This window comes from Myotis yumanensis, unplaced genomic scaffold (genome assembly GCF_028538775.1).
Source record: "Myotis yumanensis isolate MYYU_CA2020_CCGP unplaced genomic scaffold, mMyoYum1.0.hap1 SCAF_23, whole genome shotgun sequence".
Lineage (NCBI taxonomy): Eukaryota > Metazoa > Chordata > Mammalia > Chiroptera > Vespertilionidae > Myotis > Myotis yumanensis.
In genome coordinates, this window is record NW_027223774.1 from 1,731,425 (window position 1) to 1,758,632 (window position 27,208).

General features: G+C 50.1%; 1 protein-coding gene across 1 annotated transcript; it reads left to right on the forward strand.

The window, feature by feature from the left end:
• The first annotated feature begins 14,303 nt into the window (after window positions 1-14,303).
• Window positions 14,304-26,955, forward strand: ZIM2 (zinc finger imprinted 2). Its single transcript, XM_070402490.1, has 5 exons — window positions 14,304-14,670; window positions 16,888-16,991; window positions 19,993-20,119; window positions 22,187-22,279; window positions 26,111-26,955. The coding sequence occupies exons 1-5, from the start codon at window positions 14,304-14,306 to the stop codon at window positions 26,953-26,955; spliced, it is 1,536 nt and encodes a 511-aa protein (XP_070258591.1).
• The last annotated feature ends 253 nt before the right edge of the window (window positions 26,956-27,208 follow it).

Here is a 27,208-nt window from a genome sequence, read left to right on the forward strand (position 1 = left end):
AAGGGATTTTTAAATGCATGATTCCACATTTTTAGATATGTTTATACAATTAAAACATTCTTAATAGTGTTTAATCAGTAGATGAGTGGATAAAAAAAGCTGTGGTACATTTATACCATGGGATACTATGCAGCAGTAAAAAAAAAAATACCTTGCCCTTTTAAGACAGCATGGAGGGACCCGGAGAGTATAATGCGAAGTGAAATAAGTCAGTCAGAGAAAGACAAGTATCACATGACCGCACTTGTGTGGAATCTTAAGTAACAAACTGATGATCGGAGTGGATTCAGAGACATGGAGCATGGAACAGAGTGTGGAATCTCAGGGAAGGCGGGGGAGGGTGGGTGGATGGGAGGTAGTCAACCAAAGACCATGTATGTATATATGCATGGCCCATGGACACAGAATAGGGTGCTGAAGGCCTGGCGTGGGGGGTTGGAGGGGGTCACTGGGGGGAAAAAGGGAACATATGTAATACTTTGAACAATAGAAAAAAACCACGATAACCACATGTGAATTTCAGTTATTTGAGTCGGTATTCCTACATCTTCCCTGAGGTTAAAAGGTGTTTACCTTGAGGAGTCATTTCCCTTGTTTTAAACCTGACCTCACCATCAGAAACATCCCAGGCAACTTGGCAGGTTGTCCCCCAGATGAGTTGGGAGGTGATTTTTAAATATGCCTGTGCGTCCATCATGGCCAGAGATGTCCAGCCGGGTTGCCCCATCCCCAATTGGGGATTGTGCCCCTGATTCTATGACACAAAGGAGATTGCCCATATTTGACATCCTTCTAAGCCCCTGAGCGTCACGTGATTGGAGTCTACTCTTAAGATAGAAGAGTGTACTTTTCACTTAGCGACTCTGGAATTTGGCAGAGCCCTGTGTTCTTTCGTACTCTCAGGACTTGTGTGTATTAAAATGGAAGTCCATCCTGTTTCGCTCATGTCCTGTGGTGTCTGATTGGTCACAACGCTAATGGTCCTGTGAGAGGGAGCATCAGTGTAGGTCACGGTGAGAGGGCCAGTTCTTGCGTGAGATTGATTTCCTGGAGAGTATATCATGGAAGGAGGTAGACGAAGGGAATGCAGTGAGGGTCCCCTGGAGTTGCCTGACCAGCACTTACACTCTGGGGAATTCTTCCCCTCCCACCTCAGTTGGCCTACTCTCAGGCCACCACGTTTATTCTGCAAGATTTGACCCCTCTCTGGCCTCTGCTGATGGGTGCTCATGGGTTCCCAGTGTCCAGACTCAAACTAAGGGCCACCTGAATGGTCATATAGGTTGGGGCTGGGTGTGCTGAGGAACCAACAGACCTGGGATAAAGCCACATGGCCAGAGGGAAGCTTGGTTCCTGGAGCCTCAACCACCCCCCCCCCCCACCTCCCCCCACTGCCCCCCGACCCCTGTGCCCTGTGAATCCTTGCAGAACTGCCTAACTTTGGGTTCCCTAACTCTTACGTCTTTAAGGCTCCTCCCCTCTCAAATGAGATGGCTTTATTATTGGTGTCCTTCATGCTGTTTTCACCAAAACCAAATCCTTCCCCCTTCCTGGGACCACTCGGTCTTGTGAGAATGCCACAGCACCCTGCCCTGCCCAGCCAGGCTCCCCGAGCCCATGAACACAAATGATTCCAGTGGCAGCACAGGCAGCAGCGCTATGCCAGTAACTTGTGCTTCTTGAGGCCTGATTGGTCAGTTCTTCCTTTGATTCTCTGAGCTACACAGTGTGCTCCCAATCGATTTGATGTTTGCTTTATGTGGCTGGAGTGAGTGATTTGCCACCCAAGGGAGCCCTAACTGATACAGAAGTTGATGCCAGAGAATGGGTTGGCGCCAATCAACCCTGAGGGAAATGTGGGTTGCTTTCAATTAAATGTGGGGTCTTGGGATAGGCCACTGGAAGACCAAGGCATGGGGCAGTGAAACATCTATTGCCTGTGGTCAGTTATCTGTAATCATCTGCTTCCTGGGATGAAGGGCTTGATAGCTGCTGTCAGAGACAAACCCAAAGACTATAAAGGAAGTCTAGATCAGTGGTTCTCAACCTTCCTGATGCCGCGACCCTTTAATACAGTTCCTCATGTTGTGGTGACCCCCAGTTTCATTGTTACAAATTGTACATAATTAAAGCATAGTGATTAGTCACAAAAACAATATGTAATTATCTATGTGTTTTCCGATGGTCTTAGGCGACCCCTGTGAAAGGGTCGTTCGACCCCCAAAGTGGTCGTGACCCACAGGTTGAGAACCGCTAGTCTAGACAGAGGTATCAGAGGGTATCTACAAATACCCTGATCCTACAGCCAAATCCATATCAGCCAAGTCCAATAGTCTTGCCCTATCTATGCTTGACTGCTCGACCAGTCAACTGGTCGTTATGACATGCACTGACCACGAGGGGACAGACGCTCAATCCAGGAGCTGCCCCCTGGTAGTCAGTGTGCTCCCACAGCCAACCTTCCGTGGCCAGCCATCCTCCCACGGTCCCTGCCCCCCGGCTGGCTGCCCCAATAGGCCTGGTCAGGACTGGGCGAGATGGCGGCCCCAGTCGGCCCCGATCACCAGCCAGGCCAAGGGACCCCATCCGTGCAACATAGGTCTGTGCTTTGACCAGGAATCAAACTCACAAGCTTTTTGATGTATGGGATGATGCTCCAGCCAACTGAGTCACCCAACCTAATGGCTCTGTCTAGAATTATCAGTCGTATGTTAAATAGGTGTGTGTGAGAGTGGGCATCCTTTTCTTGTTCCTGACCTTAGAGGGAAAGCTTTCAACTTCCAACTTGAGCACAATGTTAGCTGTAGGCTTGTCCTATTTGGCCTTTATTATGTTGCAGTTGAACTATCTATCCTTGCATTTCAGAAGTAACTTCCATTGATCATGGTGTGTGATCCTTCTAATGTGCTATTGAATTCATTTTGTTCGTACATGTTTCCCCTGAAAGTAGATGTTCCTTTGAATCTTTCCAAAACCGAAATGACGTAAAGTGAAGAAACAATGACCTGAGAACACATCTTGCAAATGGATGCACAACATTAATCAAGATAAAGCACAGATGCTGACAGACACAGGTCAACGCGAAGGTGCCTTGATGCTGACATGCTGAGTGTAGTTCCAGGGGAAGGAGCTTGACAGGGCCACTCTTGCTGTTTGGGCACCTGCTGCCTCTATAACAAGTCATGTGACTTTAGAATTCTTCTGCTAAAGGCAGAATATATGCCCTACCCCAGGTGACTTGCTTTGGCCAATAGAATGAGGGTACAGTGACGGTACCAGTTCCAAGCTAAGCCTCAAGAGGCCTTGTGTATTTTCACTCGTTCTCTTGCATTTCTTTTCTTTCTTTTTTTTTCTTTTTTACTTTTATTTTATTTGAGAGAGAGGAAAGGAGAGAGAGAGAAACATTGATTTGTTCCACGTGTTTATGCATTCGTTGGTTGATTCTTGTATGTGCCCTGACTAGGGATTGAACCCACAACCTTGGAGTATTGGGACAATGCTCTAACCAACTCAGCTGTCGGGTCAGGGTGAAAAGTTTGTTTCTTTATCAATAAGCTAGAGGCCCAGTGCCATGCACCGGTGGGGTCCCTTGGCCTAGCCTGTGGGGATAGCAGAAACTGGCTTTCTGACATCCCCCAAGGGGTCCCGGATTGCTAAAGGGTGCACAAGTCTGTGCACCGAGCCTCTACTATGCATATAAGATCTTTGGTTAATCTCTTCCCGCCCTCCCCCTCCCACCTTCCCTCTGAGATTCATCAGTTTGTTCCATGTTTCCATGCCTATGCATTGAGCGTCTGCCCCCTGGTGGTCAACGCGCATCATAGCTATTGGTTGAACGGTCGAACGGTCGCTTAGGCTTTTATATATATAGATGGCTTATCTATGTACAAGGCTGTAAGTCCCATTGCAGGAAGTGAGGGGGAAGGCAGAAGTGTAATATACAGAGGGCCCTTCTTCCTCAAAGGCCCCTGGACTCTAAGTGGTCTCTCTTTATAGACTGATTCAAGGAGATTGTGACTCTCATGTGGTGGCCCTAGTCCACCTCTTTCTGACCTAGACGTTCACTTATTTTGTGATAGAAATGAGGAATCTGGGTCGGAGCTATAAGCAGTGGCCCCCTTTTCAATACTCGAGTTCCCCCCATCGTCACAGGGGAGATCAGAAAGCATTTCAACCACTGGCACTACCCCCACCTCTGCAATTTGCTCTGATATGGAAGTGATGGATGAGTACCTCAGTGGGTGTGAAGCTTCATAGTTGTTCTGTCCATCTTTCCCAGTCTCCTAGATTCCACCATTTTTTTAAACATCCTCACCCAAGGATGTTTTTTTAAAATATATTTTTATTGATTTCAGAGAGGAAGGGAGAGGGAGAGAGAGAGAGAGAGAGACATCAATGATGAGGGAGAATTATTGATTGGCTGCCTCCTGTATGCCCCCTACTGGGGATCAAGCCTGCAACCCAAACATGCACTCTTGACTGGAATCGAACCTGGGACCCTTCAGTCCGCAGGCTGACGCTCTATCCACTGTGCCACACCAGCCAGGGCTCAATGAGGTTTCAAAATGAATGTCAGTCTCCTCAGTGCAGGGGTGCTTGGCTCCTGTGGGCCGTGCTTCCATGTCTGAGCACTGCAGCCTGGCGAGCACTCATTCTGGGCTCCCTGAAAGGCAGGGGTCTCTCTCAGCCCTGGATGATCTGGGGGTTCCCTCTCTCACCTGGGCTGAGCCCCTGGATGGCCAGGGACAGATGTGAGTTTGAGTTTTCTCCCACCCTCACCTGCCTGTGGCTCTGGGCCATTTCTCTGAGCCCGAGTTTCCTCATCCAGGAAATGAGTAGACTGTGAGGGAGGGAACGCATCCAACACGCTTGGATTCCCATCCCCACCAACCTCTACTTCCCGGTAGCAGTTCGGGGCCTCCTGGGGGCCAACCAGTTAACCTTCAGAGCCCCCATTGACGCGGTTGCTTCACCCTTTCATGCCTCGGTTTCGTCATCTGTAAAATGGTGATGGCAATACTACCTATCTAAAAGGGCTTTGGGGAGGGGTCATTGCACTTGTGTTAAGGGTTAGAACAGGAACTGTACTAAGGGCAAGTGTTCAAGCACTGTTAACCAGTCCTGGCTGGGTGGCTCAGTGGGTTGGGGCATTGTTGTTCTGCACACCAAAAGGTTTCCAGTTCGATTCCTGGACAGGGCACATACCTAGACATACCTAGGTTGGGGGTTCGATTCCCATTTGGAGTGCATACGGGAGGCAACCAAAACCGATCCCTGTTTCTCTGTCCTTCCTCTCTCTCTCTCTCTCTTTCTCTCTCTCTCTCTCTCTCTCTCTCTCTCTCTCTCATCAATACAAACATATCCTCAGGTGAGGATTAAAAAAATACATTAACCATATGTTATCATCATCATTGTGCGTAACAATTACTATACTGTTCTCATACATTTCGAGCCCTTGTTAAATATGTGTTAGTTAAACATACTGGTCCCTAAACACAGGAAAATTTGCTCTATCTTGCTCACGACAAGAGAAATGTAAACTAGAACTACCCTGAGATACCGTTTCTCCCAGCCCTCGCTTTAGGAAACGTAAAAAAAAAAAAAAAAAAAGCATAATATGACACTGGGGACGCAGATAATCTCTCTCGCACAGGCTGCAACAGTGTCTATGGACGATGATGTAGAAATTTCTATCAAAATGACACACAGCCAAAACCGGTTTGGCTCAGTGGATAGAGCGTCGGCCTGCGGACTGAAAGGTCCCAGGTTCGATTCCGGTCAAGGGCATGTACCTGGGTTGCGGGCACATCCCCAGTGGGAGATGTGCAGGAGGCAGCTGATCGATGTTTCTCTCTCATCGATGTTTCTAACTCTCTATCTCTCTCCCTTCCTCTCTGTAAAAAATCAATAAAAAATATTTTTTAAAAAATGACACACAATCAATCAGACCGCTCAGACCGTCAAACCTCAGAGGGAAGGCAGGGGAGGGCGAGGGTAAGGGGGAGAGATCAACCACAGGACTTGTATGCATGCATATAAGCCTAACCAATGGACACAGACACCAGGGGGGTGAGGGCATGAGTGCGGGGGGTGGGGGGGGGCGGGGAATGGGGGAATAAGGACACATATGTAATACCTTAATCAACAAAGAAAAAAATAAACCAAAAAAAAAAAAGAAGAAAGAATAAGAAACAAACAAAAAAATGACACACGCACATGCCCTTCACATCAGCAATTCCACTTCAGGGGAACGAGCTCACCGACTTACACGCCAGCAGAATTGCTGACGATCAAGGTGATGGATCAGCCCTGGTTGTAGTAGCAAAGGACTGAAAACACCTCAACAGTCCCACAGCCAGGAACGGGTTAAATGAATTCGATCCCAACCACACGACAGAATCCAAAGAGCTGTTCAGAAATGGTGAGCAAATTCTCTTTGTACTGAAATGAGAGGCTCTCGGAGATATACGGGTAAGTATAAAGAAATGCAGGCACGGAGCAGTGTGTAAACTGTGCCACCATTTGTATAGAAAAAAGGAGGAAATGAGGATTTGAGCAAAGGTAAAATACATGTATTACATTTGTACAAATATATAATTGCATATCGTAGTGAATACGTATTATAACAATGTGTTACATATGGGATAATTACGTTTATATTACATATATCATATTGTACACATAAAGTTGTATTATAGCTTACATCTTTAAAATCTCAAATATAAAATATATCTTATATTTTTAAATATATTCATTCATATTACTGATGTACATATGTACAGAATATATATTATAGTGTAGATATATGTGCATAATACATACCAGTGATAATCACACATGTATGGATATGTGCATGTGTATAATATTCATGCATTATCTATATATACTAGAGGCCCAGTGCGCGAAATTCATGCCTAGGTAGGGTTCTTAGTGGGTGCTGGCTGCTGGCCGGGGCCTCCCTTCTCCCAGCTGCCTGCTGCCACCGCCGCTGGCCAAGACAGGGCCTGCCCGGGAGAGGGGCCACTGGAGGTTTGCCCGCCAGCCCTACCCCCTGGTCAAACTCCTGGTGGAGGGGAAAATTTGCATATTAGACTCTTTATTATATAGTGTTCTTTTTTAAAAAAAAAAAAAAACCTTTATTGACTTCAGAGAAAAAAAGAGAGGGAGAGAGAGAGAGAAACACCAATGATGAGAGAGAATCATTGATTAGCTGCCTCCTGCACGCTCCACACTAGGGGACCGAGCCCACAACCCTGACCTGTGCCCTGACCGGGAGTCAAGCCATGACCTCCCGGTTCATAGGTCTACGCTCAACCTGAGCCACGCCGACCTGATTCTATATACAGTGGGGCCTTGACTTACGAGTGTCCCGACTAACGAGGTTTTTTTTTTTTTTAAAAAATATATTTTATTGATTTTTTACAGAGAGAAAGGGAGAGGGATAGAGTTAGAAACATCTGTGAGAGAGAAACATCGATCAGCTGCCTCCTGCACACCCCCTACTGGGGATGTGCCTGCAACCAAGGTACATGCCCTTGACCGGAATTGAACCTGGGACCCTTCAGTCCGCAGGCCAACACTCTTTCCACTGAGCCAAACCGGCTAGGGCATAACGAGGTTTTTGAGATACCAGCTGTCTCTCAGCCGATTTTTTGCAGTGAGTTGACAGAGTAATTTGAGTTAAGGGGCTCCTTAATGAGCCCTTTAACGAGCTCGGTCTCAGAACGAATTAAACTCGTAAGTCAAGGCCCCACTGTATTATTATCTGTGCATAAAGAAACTGTGAAAGGACACAAAATAATTACAGTGGTTACCTGTGTGCATATGCGATTAAAACTTATAAATATGGAAAAGCCAAAAGGAATTGGGAGGCATAAAAATTTGGTGGGTGGCACAACACACACACACACACACACACACACACACACACACGTGTACACACACACACACACACACACACACTGAGAGCAAGCCTGCTCCCTGAATCCTGTTTATTTCCCTAACACTTTATAACTAGAAATATTGGGAGATCGTTTTTTAAGTTGTATAAATAAAGTATAGCCCTAGTCGGTTTGGCTCAGTGATTAGAGTGTTGGCCTGTGGACTGAAGGGTCCCAGGTTCAATTCCGGTCAAGGGCACAGGCCCGGGTTGCGGGCTCCATCCCCAGTGGGGGACGTGCAGGAGGCAGCCAATCAATGATTCTCTCTCATCATTGATGTTTCTATCTCCCTCTCCCTCTCCCTTCCTCTTTGAAATCAATAAAGAAGTATATTTTTAAATAAGGTAAATACTAGTAAATGCCTAAGAATCACTATGCTGTATGCCTGAAAGTAATATGCTGCATGCCAACTGTAATTGAAAAAAAAATTAAAATAACTTTAAACCATTTTATTCACCAGCCAAAACTTAAAGCATTTCAAGGAAAAAAGCCCTGGGGTGCCGATCCGCCCCCTACCTCCCCGCCACACCCCACTTTGGTCCGCTACCGGTCCAGCCGCGGCCTCGCGCGCCCCCTAGTGGATCCCGCCCGCAGCGGCTTTCCCTGCGGAGCGCACGCGCAGACTCGGCGCAGCGCGGCGCGGCACGACGCATGCGCGGCACGTTTGGGCGCGAAGTCTAAAACCCCGCGGCTCAGTCCCGCCCGGCGTGCGGCGGCGGCGGCGGCGGACGAGGTGAGCGCGCGCGGCGCTGGGCGGCGAGCGGGCAGCGCGGGGTCCGAAGTGCCGGCGGGGACGCGACGGAGGGCCGAGCTCGCGGGCATGCGGGGACGGAGGGTCCCCCTGAGGGGGACGCACGGGGGGCAGGGGTGACCCCGGTCTCCCTGAGGGGGGCGCACGGGGGGCAGGAGTGACCCCGGTCTCCCTGAGGGGGGCGCACGGGGGCAGGGGTGACTCCGGTCTCCCTGAGGGGGGCGCACGGGGGGCAGGGGTGACCCCGGTCTCCCTGAGGGGGGTGTACGGGGGGCAGGGGTGACCCCAGTCTCCTTGAGGGGATGCACGGGGGGCAGGGGTGACCCCGGGATCCCTGAGGGGGACGCACGGGGGGCAGGGGCGGAGGGTCCCTGGGGGGGCCGTGGAGACCGGACTGAGGGGACGGGGTGCGCAGGGCGACCTCTCCTCCCGCGGCCGCCTCCAGCCCCTCAGGCTCCGCTCCATGCGCAGGACTGGGCGCTGCGGGTCCACCTGCCCCGCCCCGACCCCTCACCGTGACCTGACCCCTCACCCCTGACCCGACCCCCCCATCCCTGACCGGACCCCCTCACCCCTGACCGGACCCCCTCACCCCTGACCAAGCCCTCAACCCTGACCGGACTCCCTCACCCCTGACCCGACCCCTCACCCGGGACCGGACCCCCTCACCCCTGACCGGACTCCCTCACCCCTGACCCGACCCCTCACCCGGGACCGGACCCCCTCACCCCTGACCAACCCCTCACCCCTGACCGGACTCCCTCACCCCTGACCGGACCCCCTCACCCCTGACCGGACTCCCTCACCCCTGACCAACCCCTCACCCGGGACCAGACCCCCTCACCCCTGACCAACCCCTCATCCCTGACCCGACCCGGACCCTCTGGTTCCAGCTCCAACAACTCTCTGCCCCGTTTCCTTCTTGCTCCTGGCCACCATCTCAGACCCCACCCCGTCCCCTCCACCTCAGACCCCTGTCCCCTCCACCTCAGACCCCCTGTCCCCACCACCTCAGACCCTCTGTCCCCACCACCTCAGACCCCACCCCGTCCCCTCCACCTCAGACCCCTGTCCCCACCACCTCAGACCCCACCCCGTCCCCCTCCACCTCAGACCCCACCCCGTCCCCTCCACCTCAGACCCCCTGTCCCCTCCACCTCAGACCCCCTGTCCCCCTCCACCTCAGACCCCACCCCGTCCCCTCCACCTCAGACCCCCTGTCCCCTCCACCTCAGACCCCACCCCGTCCCCCTCCACCTCAGCTCCCTGTCCCCTCCACCTCAGACCCGACCCCGTCCCCCTCCACCTCAGACCCCCTGTCCCCTCCACCTCAGACCCCACCCCGTCCCCCTCCACCTCAGACCCCACCCCGTGCCCCTCCACCTCAGACCCCACCCCGTCCCCCTCCACCTCAGACCCCACCCCGTCCCCTCCACCTCAGACCCCACCCCGTCCCCTCCACCTCAGACCCTCTGTCCCCTCCACCTCAGACCCCCTGTCCCCTCCACCTCAGACCCCACCCCGTCCCCCTCCACCTCAGACCCCACCCCGTCCCCCTCCACCTCAGCTCCCCGTCCCCTCCACCTCAGACCCCACCCCGTCCCCCTCCACCTCAGACCCCCTGTCCCCTCCACCTCAGACCCCACCCCGTCCCCTCCACCTCAGACCCTCTGTCCCCTCCACCTCAGACCCCCTGTCCCCTCCACCTCAGACCCCACCCCGTCCCCTCCACCTCAGACCCTCTGTCCCCTCCACCTCAGACCCCCTGTCCCCACCACCTCAGACCCTCTGTCCCCTCCACCTCAGACCCCCTGTCCCCACCACCTCAGACCCTCTGTCCCCTCCACCTCAGACCCCTGTCCCCACCACCTCAGACCCCACCCCGTCCCCTCCACCTCAGACCCCACCCCGTCCCCTCCACCTCAGACCCTATGTCCCCTCCACCTCAGACCCCCTGTCCCCTCCACCTCAGACCCCACCCCGTCCCCCTCCACCTCAGCTCCCTGTCCCCTCCACCTCAGACCCCACCCCATCCCCCTCCACCTCAGACCCCACCCCGTCCCCCTCCACCTCAGACCCCACCCCGTCCCCTCCACCTCAGACCCCACCCCGTCCCCTCCACCTCAGACCCTATGTCCCCTCCACCTCAGACCCCCTGTCCCCTCCACCTCAGACCCCACCCCGTCCCCCTCCACCTCAGCTCCCTGTCCCCTCCACCTCAGACCCCACCCCGTGCCCCTCCACCTCAGACCCCTGTCCCCTCCACCTCAGACCCTACCCCGTCCCCCTCCACCTCAGACCCCACCCCGTGCCCCTCCACCTCAGACCCCACCCCGTCCCCCTCCACCTCAGACCCCACCCCGTCCCCTCCACCTCAGACCCCACCCCGTCCCCTCCACCTCAGACCCTCTGTCCCCTCCACCTCAGACCCTCTGTCCCCACCACCTCAGACCCCACCCCGTCCCCTCCACCTCAGACCCCCTGTCCCCTCCACCTCAGACCCCTGTCCCCTCCACCTCAGACCCCACCCCGTCCCCTCCACCTCAGCTCCCCTGTCCCCTCCACCTCAGACCCCACCCCGTCCCCACCACCTCAGACCCCACCCCGTCCCCTCCACCTCAGACCCCTGTCCCCCTCCACCTCAGACCCCTGTCCCCCTCCACCTCAGCCCCCTGTCCCCTCCACCTCAGACCCTCTGTCCCCTCCACCTCAGCCCCCTGTCCCCTCCACCTCAGACCCTCTGTCCCCTCCACCTCAGACCCTCTGTCCCCTCCACCTCAGACCCCACCCCGTCCCCCTCCACCTCAGACCCCTTTCCCCTCCACCTCAGACCCCACCCCGTCCCCTCCACCTCAGACCCCTGTCCCCCTCCACCTCAGACCCCTGTCCCCTCCACCTCAGACCCTCTGTCCCCTCCACCTCAGCCCCCTGTCCCCTCCACCTCAGACCCTCTGTCCCCTCCACCTCAGACCCGTCCCCTCCACCTCAGCCCCCTGTCCCCTCCACCTCAGACCCGTCCCCTCCACCTCAGCCCCCTGTCCCCTCCACCTCAGACCCTCTGTCCCCTCCACCTCAGACCCGTCCCCTCCACCTCAGCCCCCTGTCCCCTCCACCTCAGACCCGTCCCCTCCACCTCAGCCCCCTGTCCCCTCCACCTCAGACCCTCTGTCCCCTCCACCTCAGACCCCACCCCGTCCCCCTCCACCTCAGACCCCTGGCCCCTCCACCTCAGATCCTCTGTCCCCTCCACCTCAGCCCCTCCGTCCCCTCCACCTCAGCCCCTCTGTCCCCTCCACCTCAGCCCCCTGTCCCCTCCACCTCAGACCCTCTGTCCCCTCCACCTCAGCTCCCTGTCCCCTCCACCTCAGACCCTCTGTCCCCTCCACCTCAGACCCCTGTCCCCTCCACCTCAGACCCCACCCCGTCCCTTCCACCTCAGACCCTCTGTCCCCTCCACCTCAGCCCTCTGTCCCCTCCACCTCAGACCCTCTGTCCCCTCCACCTTAGCCCCCCTGTCCCCTCCACCTCAGACCCTTTGTCCCCTCCACCTCAGACCCCTGTCCCCTCCACCTCAGACCCCCTGTCCCCTCCACCTCAGACCCTCTGTTCCCAATCAATGTTTCTCTCTCTTTTTCTCTCTCCCCTACTCCTTCCTTCCCTTCCACTCTCTCTAAAAATTAATGGGGAAAAATATATCCTTGAGTGAGGATTAACAACAAAAAACGTTTCCCCAAATGGCAATTTCACGCATGGTTTCATAGAGTGAATGTAACTCTAATAGAATGAAGTATTTTTTATTTTTCTGATTGTAGAAGAAATGAAGCTTCATTGTAGAACAGGGGTCCTCAAACTACGGCCCTCGGGCCACATGCAAATACAAATATTGTATTTGTTCTCATTTTGTTTTTTTACTTCAAAGTAAGATATGTGCAGTGTGCATAGGAATTTGTTCATAGTTGTTTTTTTTTAAACTATAGTCCGGCCCTCCAACGGTCTGAAGGACAGTGAACTGGCCCCCTGTTTAAAAAGTTTGAGGACCCCTGTTGTAGAACTTTTGAAATCAGGAGATAGGTTTTAGGGAGGGTACAAAGTCGCTTGTAAAAATCTCTAATAAACTCACAATTCATACATAAGCCCCTGGTGCAGTATTTTAGTTAACTTTTCAATGTCTTTTCCTGTGCTTTATATGGTTAAGCATATAGTCTATGTACAAGTTTGTTTCCTGTCTTTTTTTTTCACTTAATACTAAACCTAGATGTTTCCCCACAACTATAACGGCTAAAACTTTCTTAGTAAAGTATACATACAGAAAAGGTCAAAAATCCTAAGTGTAGAACTCAGTATTCACAAATTGAACGTGCAGTGTCTATGTCATGAGCTCGTAGATTAAGAAATAGAATATTACCAGCTTTCCAGTAGCCCCTTAGGTTGTCTCCTCCCAGGCATTGCCACTGCTGCCCCCAGTCCCAACAGTAACCACTATTCCGACTTTTTAAAAAAAAAAATTTTTTTTATTGATTTCAGGAAGGGAGAGGGAGAGAGAGAGATAGAAACATTAATGGTGAGAGAGAATCATCAATCGCTGCCTCCTGCATTCCCCCTACTGGGGATCAAGCCTGCAACCCAGGCATGTGTCCTTGACTGGAATCGAACCGTGATCTCCTGGTTCATAGGTCGATGCCCAACCACTGAGCCACACCTAACAGGCCTCTATTTGGACTTTTAACACCTTAGGCTCATTTTGCCTGTTTTTGACCCTTATAAAAATATAATCATTGAATGTGGGCTTAAAAAAAAAAAAGCCTGGTTTCTTTTGCTCAACAGCAGGATACATCCATGTTCTCAAATGTTTCTGTCCCAGTGCATACATATGCCGTTCTATTGTGGCTCTGTCTCCTCTCGAACACTTACTATTGTCTGATTTTATTTTTCATTTTGAGCTTTCTGGAGAATGTGTAGTGGTATCTCATTTGGTTTTAATTCCTATTTCTCTGCTAACTAATGAAGTTGAGCCCTGTTTCATATGTTTTTTGGCCATTTTTCTCAAATCTCTTAACCTTTTGTTTTTATATTGTCTGCTTTTTTCTTACCAATTTGTATGAGTACTTTATAATATTTTGCATATGAGTTCAGTATGTACTAGTATGTGTGATAAAGCTCTTTCTTCATCCTGTATAATAAATAGTTGTTTAAAACCATTTACATTTTGAAATGAAATTCTTCCCTGGCTCCTCAGATTTGTTCAGTTCATTGTGGTTTGGGAATCCCAGTCTCTTTTCCTTTCAATGCCACTTCTGAAATATTTCTAGCCTGTGCCTGTGGATTTTCTAGACCTGGGGATGGGGCTGAGGCAGCATGATGTCTGTAGACAGGCAAATCTCTGTGAATATATATTTGTGTGAAGTGAGCTAGTTTCCTTTGCCTCAGATCAGCTTTACCCCTCTGTCCAGCCCTAACTATGCAGGCCATTTGTAAGTCTGTCTCTGTAATTTCTGCAGGTCCTGACGTTCCTGTATCCTTTCTTCCTCTGATACAGTTCTTCCACAGCAGTGTGTTCTGGAGCATCCCGCCTTTTCAAATATCTTTATCCTGCGAAGGACCGAGCTGTAAAGATGGCGCACACGACAAACCTCTTGGATCTCTTGAGGAACCCTCAGCCCTTCTGTAGGTGTGGTCCGGAAACCATTCCCATGCGAAACCCGGGGGTCCTGAAAATTTCTCATGAAAAGCTGAGGCATTTTCAGTCCCTCTCAGCGACGGGGCCTCAGCAAGCTCTGAGCCAAATCCGGGAGCGCTGTTGTCAGTGGCTGCAGCCGGAGACCCACACCAAGGAGCAGATGATGGAGCTCCTGGTGCTGGAGCAGTTTCTGAGCACCCTGCCCCAGGAGGTTCAGACGTGGGTGAGATCCAGGCGACCCAGGAACAGCAAGGAGGCAGGAACCCTGGTGGCCAACTTGCTCCAAGCATGTGAGGAGGAAGGTGAGATGGGAAGGAGGCAACTTACCATTTCCTCTTACTGAACACCTGCTGTATGCCTGGCATGTTATCGTAGGTGAATAAAAATGTGTCAGACTGCCGAAACCGGTTTGGCTCAGCGGATAGAGCGTCGGCCTGCGGACTGAAGGGTCCCAGGTTCGATTCCGGTCGGGGGCATGTGCCTGGGTTGCGGGCACATCTCCAGTGGGGAGTGTGCAGGAGGCAGCTGATCGATGTTTCTAACTCTCTATCTCTCTCCATTCCTCTCTGTAAAAAATCAATAAAATATATTTTTAATAAAAAAAAAAAAAAATGTGTCAGATGAATGAGAGGTTGAATTTCATAATCCTGCCTAAGCTGCCTCATACGACATGGAAGACATTTTTGTGTCTGGACTTTGCTTTTAATATTATTTCTCTGAGAGTGCCCCTCTCGCCAGCTTTGTCTTCCTCTCCCCCCATTTCTTTTTTTAAAAATATATTTTTATTGATTTCAGAGTGAAAGGAAGAAGGGGAGAGAGAGAGAAGCATCCATGATGAGAGAGAATCATGGATCGGCTGCCTCCTGCAAGTCCCCCACTGGGGATCGAGCCCGCAACCCGGGCATGTGCCCTTGAGAGGAATCGAACCTGGGACCTTTCAGTTTGCAGGCCAGCACTCTATCCACTGAGCCACACCGACTAGGGCCTCTCCTCCCATTTCTTATCCCAAACAACACACCCAGCCAAAAATATAGGGTATAAAATGTGGGAAACACAAGGCCTAGAAGTTTAATCTCTGCTAAAATGTGTCTGGTCTGGAAACTCAAGTTACTAGATTGGAACGAAGGGCATTTCAATGATGAGAAAAGAATGCCATTTACTCCTCATCGTCCTTTGAATAAAAGAGAGAGGCAAGAGAACAACAAATAAGAATTCAAGACTGTTGCTGTCTCTGGATAGAAGGCTGGGGTGTGGACAGGGAAAAGGACATGGGTAGATGTAAATTAATTGAGAATGTTCTCCTTTGGGGGTTGGGTAGTGAATTTATAGGCCTTATAGTTAAAAATATAAATGAATCAATTTAAAATAAACATGAGACTCATGCATGGCTCCATGCTGATGCCATAGCAAGAAATAAAGGATTGTGATTAATGCAGTTATTTGCATTTTTTCAAAGAATTTTGAAGATACAGTGAACAAGTTGGGCACTTCAAATTCTAAGTGTTTTCTGCATAGCAATTAATTTTGTTTCTCTTAATAGCTCTTGTTCTATAGACAAGGAGACAGAAGAACGAAGAGGCTGAGTAACTTTTCCATGGCCCCAAGATTAGTCATTGACAGTCAGGATCCCTGCAGGCGCCCGCGTCTGTACTTTAATCACAGTGTTACACTGCCTCTGGTGGACATAGGGAATATCGTCCCAGAGAGAATAAATATTTGGCCAAAGGCACAGAGCTTTTGATGGAGCTGGAATTCCAGGGAAAGGAAAGAGCTCCCTAGGAGAAATAGGCAGGTGCCCTTGGAAAGAGAGTACAGGCAAGGAAGGCCTTCAGGGTTCAGGCTATTGTCCGGAAGGTGGTGGCTGTTTAAAATATATATGGAGCCCTAGCTGGTTTGGCTCAGTGGGTAGAGTGTCCAGCTTCAGACTAAAGAGTCCTGGGTTCGATTCCGGTCAAGGGCACATGCCAAGGTTGCAGGCTTCATCCCCAGTGTGGGGCGTGCAAGAGGCAGCCAATCTATGATTCTCTCCCATCATTGATGTTTCTCTCTCTTCCTCTCCCTTCCTCTCTGAAATCAATAAAAATATATTGGGAAAAAAAATATATATATATATAGAAAGCTTAACAATAAGAGCTGCCATTGTTTTTCATGCCCGCAATGTGCTTTACATATGTAATGTTAATCTTTACAAGAGTCTTTAGAAGTATAAGTATTTACATTTTACAGTTTAGAAACAGATTCCCTGGTGATTCTGAGCATATCGTGAGACTGGGAACCAATAACATAGAGGGAACTTCCACTCTATTTGGAAGGCGATGGGGAGCCATCAAAGGGTTTAGAATTGGGAAGTGACTAGAGAGGTTTTGAAGAACTTGCTGTATGGAACTGAGAAAGTATTCGTACGGTCTTTCTCTTATGGGACATCCAGAACTGCCATTAACCTCCCATGGCAGGTGCTGGGGGAGGGGATTGCCGCCAGACTAGACTCAATTCCATGGTCATTTCCTCCTCCCTTCTAGATTTCCCGTCTCAGGACCCCGTCCTCGCAGAAGAGAGGAAGGCCAAAGAACACCGAAAGGAGGAACCAAACACATGTGACGATGTGCCCTCTGCTGGATGCCAGGCGAGTCAGGCTTTCTTCTGATTCGGTTCTCCAATATGGGCACCTCCCCCTCCTGGTTTCCGGGCCTTTCCTATCCAATTGAACCACTTCCTCATTTTCTTCACGTTTTCATATCAATATCCCGTAAACATGCCTTTCCCTGACTTCCCCATGTAACTTCTTCTGACTCTTGTATCCCCTTTGCAGCTTTATTTTTCTCTGTTGTAATTATCACTGTCCCACACTCTAATATCTTTAACATTTATTCTCTTTCTACCTCTTTTTGTTGCTGTTAATCCTCACTGGAGGATATTTTTTTCCATTGATTTTTTAGGGAGTGGAAAAGAGGGAAGGAGGGAGAGAGAAATATCAATGTGAGAGAGACTCATTGATTGGTTGCCTCCTGCACGCACCCTGACCAGGGCCCGGATCGAACCTGCAACCCAGGTACATGCCCTTGACCGGGAATGAAACTTGCAGCGCTTTGGTTCAAGGGACAACCACTCTAACCACTGAACCATGCCGACCAGGGCAGGGACGGCTTATTCAAATCAACCCTATGGTTAGCACTATTCTCCTTTTTATTTATGAAACAAATGGCAGCTACTTCAGGGATATGATACTGATGTGGGGTTTTCTTTTCTTTTCTTTTTCTCTTTTCTTTCTTCTTCCCCCTTCCCCCCAAATCCACTCCTTAATGTTCTTGTTCCATCACATTTTGAAACCTCAAAGAAAATCCAATGAATACACTGCTTTTCCTTTAGAACCAGAAATAATTCATGGGGGTAGGGGGGTGGCGTTTAGGGAAAAAAATTATCTAAGATGGCGAAGAGGAAAAAAAGGTAGAGAACATACCTGAAAGCAGCCCTCTGTCCCTACAGTGTTCATCTCAAGAGTCCCCAGTGGAGGCGCCCACAGGAGCTGCCCAGGTAATGTGAACAAGGGGTTTATAAACGGGCGGATTGTGACAAACGGGGCAGTGCCTGCGCCACCCAAGGGCAGCTATGACAGCTGCAGCTGATGGTGCCATGTGAGAATGTGGGTCCCGTCTTCTGATTTCTTAAAAAGAAGCCAAAATTCCAATTAGTAATATTAAATATATACTTCTTTTGTGTGTTGGTGGCTAATACAAATTTTTTCAAAAGATTAAAAGACTTATGTGAGCCAAATAAACTCACCGTTGGAACTGGGCAGCCCGCGCCTGGCCTCTCGATAATTTATTTTTGTTTTGTTTTGTGACCTCTAGTTTAAATCACATGTTCATTGACTTGCATAATGTTTCCCTGAACACACGAATGGGGGAAATCAATTAAATGGGTCTTCTAATATCTGCTTTTTAAATTCAACCTTAAGTTATACAGAGTCGTGTGGAACTGTAGATAATTAGTTTGTATTGCTGGAATATTGTCCTACTGTGTGACTATACCAACATATATTTATCTCTTCTTCTATGAGTGGACGTCTGGGTTGTTTCCCCGTCTTAGATGCTACGAATAGCGCTGTTATAAACATCTCTGTCTCTAAGCACACGTGAGCAGATATGGACCTAGGAATAGAATTTCTGGGTCCAAAGTGGTTTCCCATTTTACATTTCCCTTAGCCTCTTACAAGATCCCAGGGTCCACATTTGGTCTTGTCAGACTTCTTGATTTTTGTCAGTTGAATGGGTATGAAGTGGTACTTTGTCATTTTGACTTGCATTTCCTTGTTTATTAATAAGATTGGATCTCTCTTCATATTTATGAGCTTAATATGTTTTTTCTTTTAAATTTTTAAAATTTATTTATGATATTAGAGAGAGGGGGGTGGGGAAAGGGGAGAGAAAGAGAGAAACATCAATTTTTATTGTTCCACTTATTTATGCATTCATTGGTTGGTTCTTTTTTTTTTTTTTTTTTTAATATATTTTATTGATTTTTTTACAGAGAGGAAGGGAGAGAGATAGAGAGTTAGAAACATCGATGAGAGAGAAACATTGATCAGCTGCCTCCTGCACATCTCCTACTGGGGATGTGCCCGCAACCCAGGTACATGCCCTTGACCGGAATCGAACCTGGGACCTTTCAGTCCGCACGCCGATGCTCTATCCACTGAGCCAAACCGGTTCTGGCCATTGGTTGGTTCTTATGTGTGTCCTGCCAGGGGATCAAACCTGCAACCTTGGCGTATCAGGCCGATGCTCTAACCACCTGAGCTATCTGGCAGGGTTCTGAGCTCTTTGTGTTTTACGGGTGGGTCACCCTAACCCACACTCACAAAGCTTATGAGAAAGAACCAGAGCCAGGATTTCAACCCAGCTCCGATTCCTGAGGGTGGGGTATTCCTCCAACCCAAATTTATAGTAACCAGCAGCAGGATCTGGCTCAGAAATGTTCTCCATTCCTTCAGACTACAAGACAGAGGCATGCCCTGGCCGGTGTGGCTCAGTGGACAGAGCATCAGCCTGTGAACTGAAGGGTCCCGGGTTCGATTCCAGTCAAGAGCACATGCCCGGGTTGTGGGCTTGAACCCCAGTAGGGAGCGTGCAGGAGGCAGCCGATCAATGATTCTCTCTCATCATTGATGTTTCTATCTCTCTCTCCCTCTCCCTTCCTCTCTGAAATCAATAAAAACATATTCAAGCCGAAACCGGTTTGGCTCAGTGGATAGAGCGTCGGCCTGCGGACTGAAAGGTCCCAGGTTCGATTCCGGTCAAGGGCATGTACCTGGGTTGCGGGCACATCCCCAGTAGGAGATGTGCAGGAGGCGGCTGATCGATATTTCTCTCTGATTGATGTTTCTAACTCTCTATCTCTCTCCCTTCCTCTCTGTAAAAAATCAGTAAAATGTATTAAAAAAATAGATATTCAAACAAATACAAAGGCATATTGCCAGGTCCCTGTCACCTCAGGATTGGGACACTTGGATTAGCAGCTTGCGCTGGTCTGCACGTCCACTTCACATTCAGTCCTCTCTCGTCGGGCTCCTTCCCCCGACCCTCGGATAATTTCTGGGTTTCCAGCATCTGTGATTGTCGTTTTAGGAGTTGGTGACTTTCCAGGATGTGTTTGTGGACTTCAGCCAGGAGGAACTGGCCTCCCTGACTGCTGCTCAGCGCCGCCTCCACCGGGAGGTGACGCTGGAGAATTACAGGAACCTGGTGTCCCTAGGTGAGTCCGCCTTCTCCGGGCCACCTGGCCTGGTTCTCCACCCTTGGTTCTGTCCTCCCGTGAGTCACAGCGATTTGCCCCCCATGTCAGTGAGTCTCAACCCAGATCAGAGACAATATTTCCATGTCAAATTCACTGTTACAACTTGGCTAACACTTTTCGAGCAGTTAATATGTGTCAAGCATTAATCTAAGAACGTTCCATGTCTTTTTTTTTTTTTAATCTTTATTGTTGAAAGTGGCCCTGGGGCCACTGGAGTTGACACTCCAGGTATTTCTGCCTGCTCTTTCCCTCCCCTCCATCAGTCTTGGCAAACTTACTGGCGTTTTCGGGCTCTTGTGTTTCTGAAAGAGAAAAAAGTCAGACGCAAACATAGACACAGAGGAAACACATAAGTTTCTGACCTCAAAAGAAGTCATATATCCAATGTTCATGGATCAGAAGACTTAGTGTTAAGATGGCTGTACCCCCTAAACTGATCTAAAGATTCAATGCAATTTCTATCAACATTCCAGCTGGCTTTTTTTTTTTTTTTTTTTTTTGCAGAAACGGATAAGCTGATCCTAAAATCCGTATGAAAATTCAAGGGACCCAAAATAGCCAAATGATCTTGGAAAAGAACAAATTTTAATTCTTTTTTTTTTTTTTTAAATATATTTTATTGATTTTTTACAGAGAGGAAGGGAGAGAGATAGAGAGTTAGAAACATCGATGAGTGAGAAACATCGATCAGCTGCCTCCTGCACATCTCCCACTGGGGATGTGCCCGCAGCCCAGGTACATGCCCTTGACCGGAATCGAACCTGGGACCTTTCAGTCCGCAGGCCGACGCTCTATCCACTGAGCCAAACCGGTTTCGGCCAAATTTTAATTCTTATACTAGTCCTGTGAGGGGGGAGGGGAGTCTATTTGTTATTGTTATTGTCATCATTATTGCCTTTTTACAGATGAAGAAAATGAATCACGGGAAAGTTAAATTACAGGTCTACAGCCACCCAGCTACGAAGAGGGAGAGCTGGGATTTGACTCCAGAATCTGCTCCCTTAAACTCTCTCGTGTGGTCTCGGCACAACAGGAGGCTCACAGATGTTTTTGTTTTGTTCGTTTTTTAATGTATTGATTTTAGAGAAGAGAGGAAGGGAGAGAGAAACGTGGATCTGTTGTTCCACTTGTCTCTGCATTCATTGGTTGCTTCTTGTATGTGCCCTGACCAGGGATGGAGCCCACAACCTTGGTGTCTCAGGATGATGCTCCCACAATCCCTCACAGTGATTTTTTTTAATGGGAGAAGGAATTGCTGAAAATTGCAGGGGCTCCCTAGGCTTCTACTGGCCTCAAAGTGTAAGAGTCAGAGGTTGCCAGTCTCTTTTCACATCCAGAGACAAAGTTGTTTACCGCTCCCCACAAGCTAAATATTTTTGTAGCCAGTACCAGGACCCTCTTTTCTTTTTTTTTCTTTTTTTAAAAATATATTTTATTGATTTTTTTACAGAGAGGAAGGGAGAGGGATAGAGAGTTAGAAACATCAATGAGAGAGAAACATCAATCAGCTGCCTCCTACACACCCCCTACTGGGGATGTGCCTGCAACCAAGGTACATGCCCTTGACCGGAATCGAACCTGGGACCCTTCAGTCCTCAGGCCAACGCTCTATCCACTGAGCCAAACCGGTCAGGGCAGGACCCTCTTTTCATTAGCTTTTTTTTGAGGGGGGTGGGGTGGGGGGCTGAAAAAAGCAATCAAAGCAGACCGGCTACAGGCTTGATCCCTGGCCCTGGTCAGGGCTTGTGCGGGAGGCAACCAATCGATGTGTCTCTCCCCCTCCCTTCCACTCTCTAAAAATCAATGGGAAAATGTCCTCCAGTGAGGATTAACCGAACAAAGAAATAACATGTCTCCAGACGTTGCCACAAGTGTCCTGGGGGCACACTTGTTAGAAACAGCCTTCGTTTTCCTTCTGTGTGAGTTTGCGTCTTCCTTATTCTCACGGAGCCTTAAAACCCCTGGCTGGGAGGCGCGGTGGGTTCGGAACAGAGCCCCTAAGTCACGAGTCTTCTTCTTCCACAGGGTACCAGTTCCCTAGACCCGACATCATCGCACAGCTGGAAGAGGAGGAGTCCAGTGCGATGGAGGAAGACGGCGATACAAAGACAGGTCCAGGTGAGTTGGGAGGGATAAGCCCGTGGAGACTGAAATCCTAGGACAACACCACCCCCAGTCAGTCTGGTGTGTGTGTGTGTGTGTGTATGTGTGTTGGGGGGAGCAGGGCTGGGGAGGGGGGCACTGTTAGTCAAGGAGCCTTCTTCAAAGCCCGCTCAGGTCAGGGAGGAGGCTGGTACATGCTGTCGCCTCGGGCTCCAGAGGCGTCCCCATCTCCTGCGTGCTCGGTCCTTCCTTCCATCTCCTCTCTGAAGCTCGCCTCTTCCTGTTGCCCAGCTCCAGGGAGGTCTCGTTCCCTTTTCTCTAGTGCCCCACACCCTCCGTTCATCGGGGCCTTTGCTCTCGCCGCTGGAAATCACAGGTCTTTCCTCGTTAACCGAGAGGAGCAGGAAACATGCTGGGAGACAGCGTCCCTTTCCAGCTGCCTCCGCTTTCTCTCAGGCCAGCGCCTCGGGCTTGCGGAGGAGGCTCCCTCCTCCTCAACCCACAATCTGGTTTCCATCCTCTACCCCTGCCTTCACTCTCTCTCTCCCTCTCACGCACTGTACAACTTCCCCAAAAGGCCGCTACGGACATCCTTCTATGACTCAAGAGAAAGAACCATTCTAGACCAATCATGTCAAACTCAAAGGCTAACACGGGCCAAATAGACAAGGTCTAAGTGTATGTGGCTGCAAAAACACAAAAGCTTCCATTTTCATAGAAACGTAGGTTTATGTCGATAGAGACGTACTGAATACAAAGGGCTGAAATAAATGAGTCGTCGTTAACATACAATAATAGAACATTTTAATAAAAATTGATTTTTTTCCTTGAACATGAACTTACCAGACACTGAATAACTGCACAAATTCGTAAGCATAATGCAAATAACCTATTTTTCTTGTTCTCCGAAAGCAAAATATTTCCTGTTGCGCACACCCAACAAGTCAGTCCCAGACAAATGACGTGGCCATCGGCTGCTAAAATATTCGCTGCTACTATTAGTGGAGAGAAATGGTGTGCTTGCGCGTAAAGCGTGTTAGGGAGATGAATGCAACACGATGATAGTCATCAGTCATTAGCGAATGTTGTAGTTCGTTATTAACAATGATGTATAACAGGATATTGTAAAAATTAAGTTACGGAATTTTTATTAAAATGTTCCTTACATACCGCTATATTGGCTGGGCCGCAAAAGTATTCATCGTGGGCCGCATGCAGCCTGCGGGCCGCAAGTTTGACATGCTTGCTGTGCAACTTCCCCAAAAGGTCCCTACGGACATCCTTTTATGACTCAAGGAGAAGAACCTTCTAGACTTTGCCTTCTCCAAAGTCTATGGCTCCAGGGTGATAACGCTTTCCATCTTTATGAAGTCCTCCCCTGTGAACCGCCCGTCAGCCAGTTGCTGTTAACAGAAAGCCACACCCAAACAAACAGGCGTAAACCATCGAGGGATTATTAGCTTCGTCTTGGTCAGGGCAAGGTTGGATCTAGGGGCTCCGTGATGTTTTCAGACATAGTTTCACTTTCTCTTTTCACTCGGCCAACAGATCCCCTGTCCAAAGAGAGCGTGAGAGAGCCCAGGTGTGTCCAAAAAGCCTTCTTAATAACACATTGCGGACAGATCGCGAGAATTCTCCCTTCATAGTACACCGTGTTTTACAGAGTATCATACTTTAAAAAGATATTAGCTTGTAAGAACATGTAATAAATAACTTCAAAATGCAATGGGCATTTCATTTTCAAGCGTGCCTTTTACACTTATGTAAAACGTTTTTTGTACTTGTTCAATAGAAACTCATCTGGCCACGGGGTAAAGCTAGCAATAAAACTCCTGGTCCGCAATGCGTTAACATTAAGAGCAGGGCAGCTTTTTCCACAGAAGCTCTTGACACAGCCTCCTCCTTTTCCAAGTGATCCATTTTGGGTCACATCCCATCCCCGAACCTGTAGCTGTGCCTGGTGCAGTATCCTCAACACAGGCCTCTTGCCTTTTCCTGGGTGGGTGGAGAAGTGGGTTACACACACACACACACACACACACACACACATACACACACAAAATTTCAGGGACCACCAAGGGGACTCCTCTGCTTGCTTCTCTGTTTCCTCCATTGTCTTCTCACCTTTAACTGGTTCATTCCTTCTTAGATTCTTTCGATCATTCCACGGGTACTTATTGAGCCTCTGTGGTGGGCGAGGCACTGTCCCAGGCTCTGTGAATACAGTAGCAGACCAAAAAAAAAAAACACCCACATCTGTGGGGTGGGAGGTGACAGATGAATAGACAAGTCATAGAAGATGAGTGTAAAGCAACCAGAGTGACATGGTGAGGCTGCTTACGATGGGACGGTCAGGAAAGAACTCAGTGAGGAAGAACTGAATGAGAGAAAGGGGAGCCAGTCAGTCATTTGAGGAAGAGTGTTGCAGGCAGAGGGAACAGCATATACGAGGCCCTGAGGTTGGAAAGAGCTTGGGTGTTCCAGAAACAGGGGGAAGCACGAGATGGTCTTCAGGGGTCCCCAAACTTTTGAAACAGGGGGCCAGTTCACTGTCCCTCAGACCGTTGGAGGGCCGGACTATAGTTTAAAAAAAACTATGAACAAATTCCTATGCACACTGCACATATCTTATTTTGAAGTAAAAAAACAAAACGGGAACAAATACAATATTTGTATTTGCATGTGGCCCGCGGGCCGTAGTTTGAGGACCCCTGAGTGATGCAGAGGGAATAGGAGGTAAGGTCGTAGAGACAGATCCGGGCCAGCCCCCGTAGGGATAGGTTAAGGGATGTGCATTTTGTTCCAAGTTTAGACATGGAAAAGGCATTCAAAGGTTTCAAGCCAGGAAATGAGGTCATGTTATTGACAACTTAGAACTGTGCTGTCCAGTGTGGCAGCCACTAGCCACATGCAGTTACTTACATGGACATGAATCAAAATCACATAAAATTTAGTTCTTCACTCACAGCGACCACATTTCAGGTGCGTGATTGCTGCATGTGGCCGGTAGCTATTGTATCGGACGGCAGACATACAGACATTCATGTGATCACAGGGCATTCTGTTGGGCAGTTCTGTTCTAGAAAGATCCCTCCGGCTGTGCTATGGAAAACGGGCTTTAGAAAGACCAGCAGAGCAACCAACCAGTAGGGAGTTTGCAGAAGTGCGGCAGGCCGGAACGGATGGAAGCTGGAGCCGTGGCTGTAGAGGGTTCGCGATCGCGGTAATCTCTGAACCGGGACCCGGCAAAACACGCGGAGACATCGGCCGGTCGTGCAGCAGCGCGAGGAAACAGCGGACTCGCTCAGGACTTCTTCAGAGACCATTTCCCAAAATCAAGTCCACGGTGGTGGGTCCGGTTACCCTCTTCCAATGGCTTTCCCAGTCTGTTTCCTTGCTCTGCTGCTTCCTCCGCGCTCCGCTCCCGGAGTCTGAGTGTCCGCGGATGCGGCCGCGGTGTTCGCGGTCGTCTCCTCCCAACTACAGTCTTACACGTCATTTCCTTGGCTTCAGCTTCTGTCCCATCCAGGGAGTTGCCTTTATCCAGCCCGAACTTTCGACCAGCTTCTTCCTTCCTCAAAAGAAAACCCACACGGTTATTAGCAAGACTGGTACTTAAATCCCTCCCAACCTCCTGTTGGTTTTGTGTCCCCTTCCTTCTGTATCTGCTTATGCTGATGATGTGTCTCTGTGAGTAAAAAGGTAGAGGAACTAATACATTTCTTTTAGATTGGGAGACAGGACCCGAAACCAACCAGCTACCTCCAGAGCAAAGCCTGCCAGACGAAAAACCACCCTTGGGGGCAGGAGTGGAGGATCTGGACGTAGCTAGCTCCTGGCCTGTAGGTCCCACGGGGGCGTCTTCTCCTGACGATCCACTGGATTCGAATCAGGTCAACGAGGAGAAACCCCGGTGCCTTGTCCTGGCGAGTGAGCCCAAGACCCTCGCTCCGGAAAGGAGCCTCGACGGTGACGAATTTGAGAGACGTTCAGATCTTCCGGGACCACCGGGGGGTCCGCTGGGAATGGACCCCCGGGAATGTTCTGCTCCCGGGGTGTGCGCCCCTCCCCCGCCGGTGGTCAGCAAGCCTTCCCCCCAAGAGACCAGCATCCACAAGTGTGAATTTTGCCCAAGAACCTTCAGTACCCGAATGGCCCTTAAGAGACACGAGCAGGTGCACACTGGGAAGAAACCCCGTCAAGGTAAGCAATGCGGAGAAGGCCTCCTCCTGGTGCCGTGCCTCAGCGGACGTCAGGGCACGCCGTCCGGCGACCAGCCGCCCGGGGAGTCTCTCACCCGGTTCCCAAGTGTCCGTGTGAGAGTCTCTGATCCGCAGGACTACCACGAGTGTGTCCACTGCGGCAGGGCTTTCGTCCAAGACGTGCACCTTCGTCAGCACCTCCAAGCCCACGAGGCGGCGAAAGCCCTCCCGCCGGCGTTGCCCCGCCGCCGGACACACCTCATTCGCTACCGGCAGAAGCACGACTATGTCGGGGAGAGAGCCCTCCAGTGCTGCGACTGCAGCAAAGCCTTCAGCCGGAGCTCCCAACTCGTCTCGCACTACCGGATCCACGCGCAGGAGAGGCCCTTCCAGTGCCGGCTGTGCTGGAAGTGTTTCAGCCGACCCTCGCAGCTCACCCAGCACTACCAGCTCCATTCTCGGGAGGAATCCGGAGAGCGCAAATGCTAATGAGAAGTCTTCGGAGAACATTCCCAACGTTTCTGGAGAGAGACCCTCTGAGCGTGAGAACGCCTCCCACCAGCCCTCACACTTTCTGAACAACTTGGAAATTCGCCATCGTGAGCTCAAAAGATAGGGAATGGCTGCAAGAACGTACCCAGTACAGCAAGCATGTCACACTTGGGGCTGGTGTGCCTCGTTGATGTGTGCGGCCCGCGGGCCATGAGTTTGACATGCTTGATGTGTAGCAGTTTTTTTTGCA

Bases quoted from the DNA above. Each gene is read 5' to 3' on its own strand.
- ZIM2 (XM_070402490.1), top strand. From the start codon at position 14,304: ATGGCGCACACGACAAACCTCTTGGATCTCTTGAGGAACCCTCAGCCC. The intron at 14,671-16,887 runs GTGAGATGGGAA...CCTCCCTTCTAG, and splicing joins CCAAGCATGTGAGGAGGAAG to ATTTCCCGTCTCAGGACCCC. The intron at 20,120-22,186 runs GTGAGTCCGCCT...CTTCTTCCACAG, and splicing joins CAGGAACCTGGTGTCCCTAG to GGTACCAGTTCCCTAGACCC.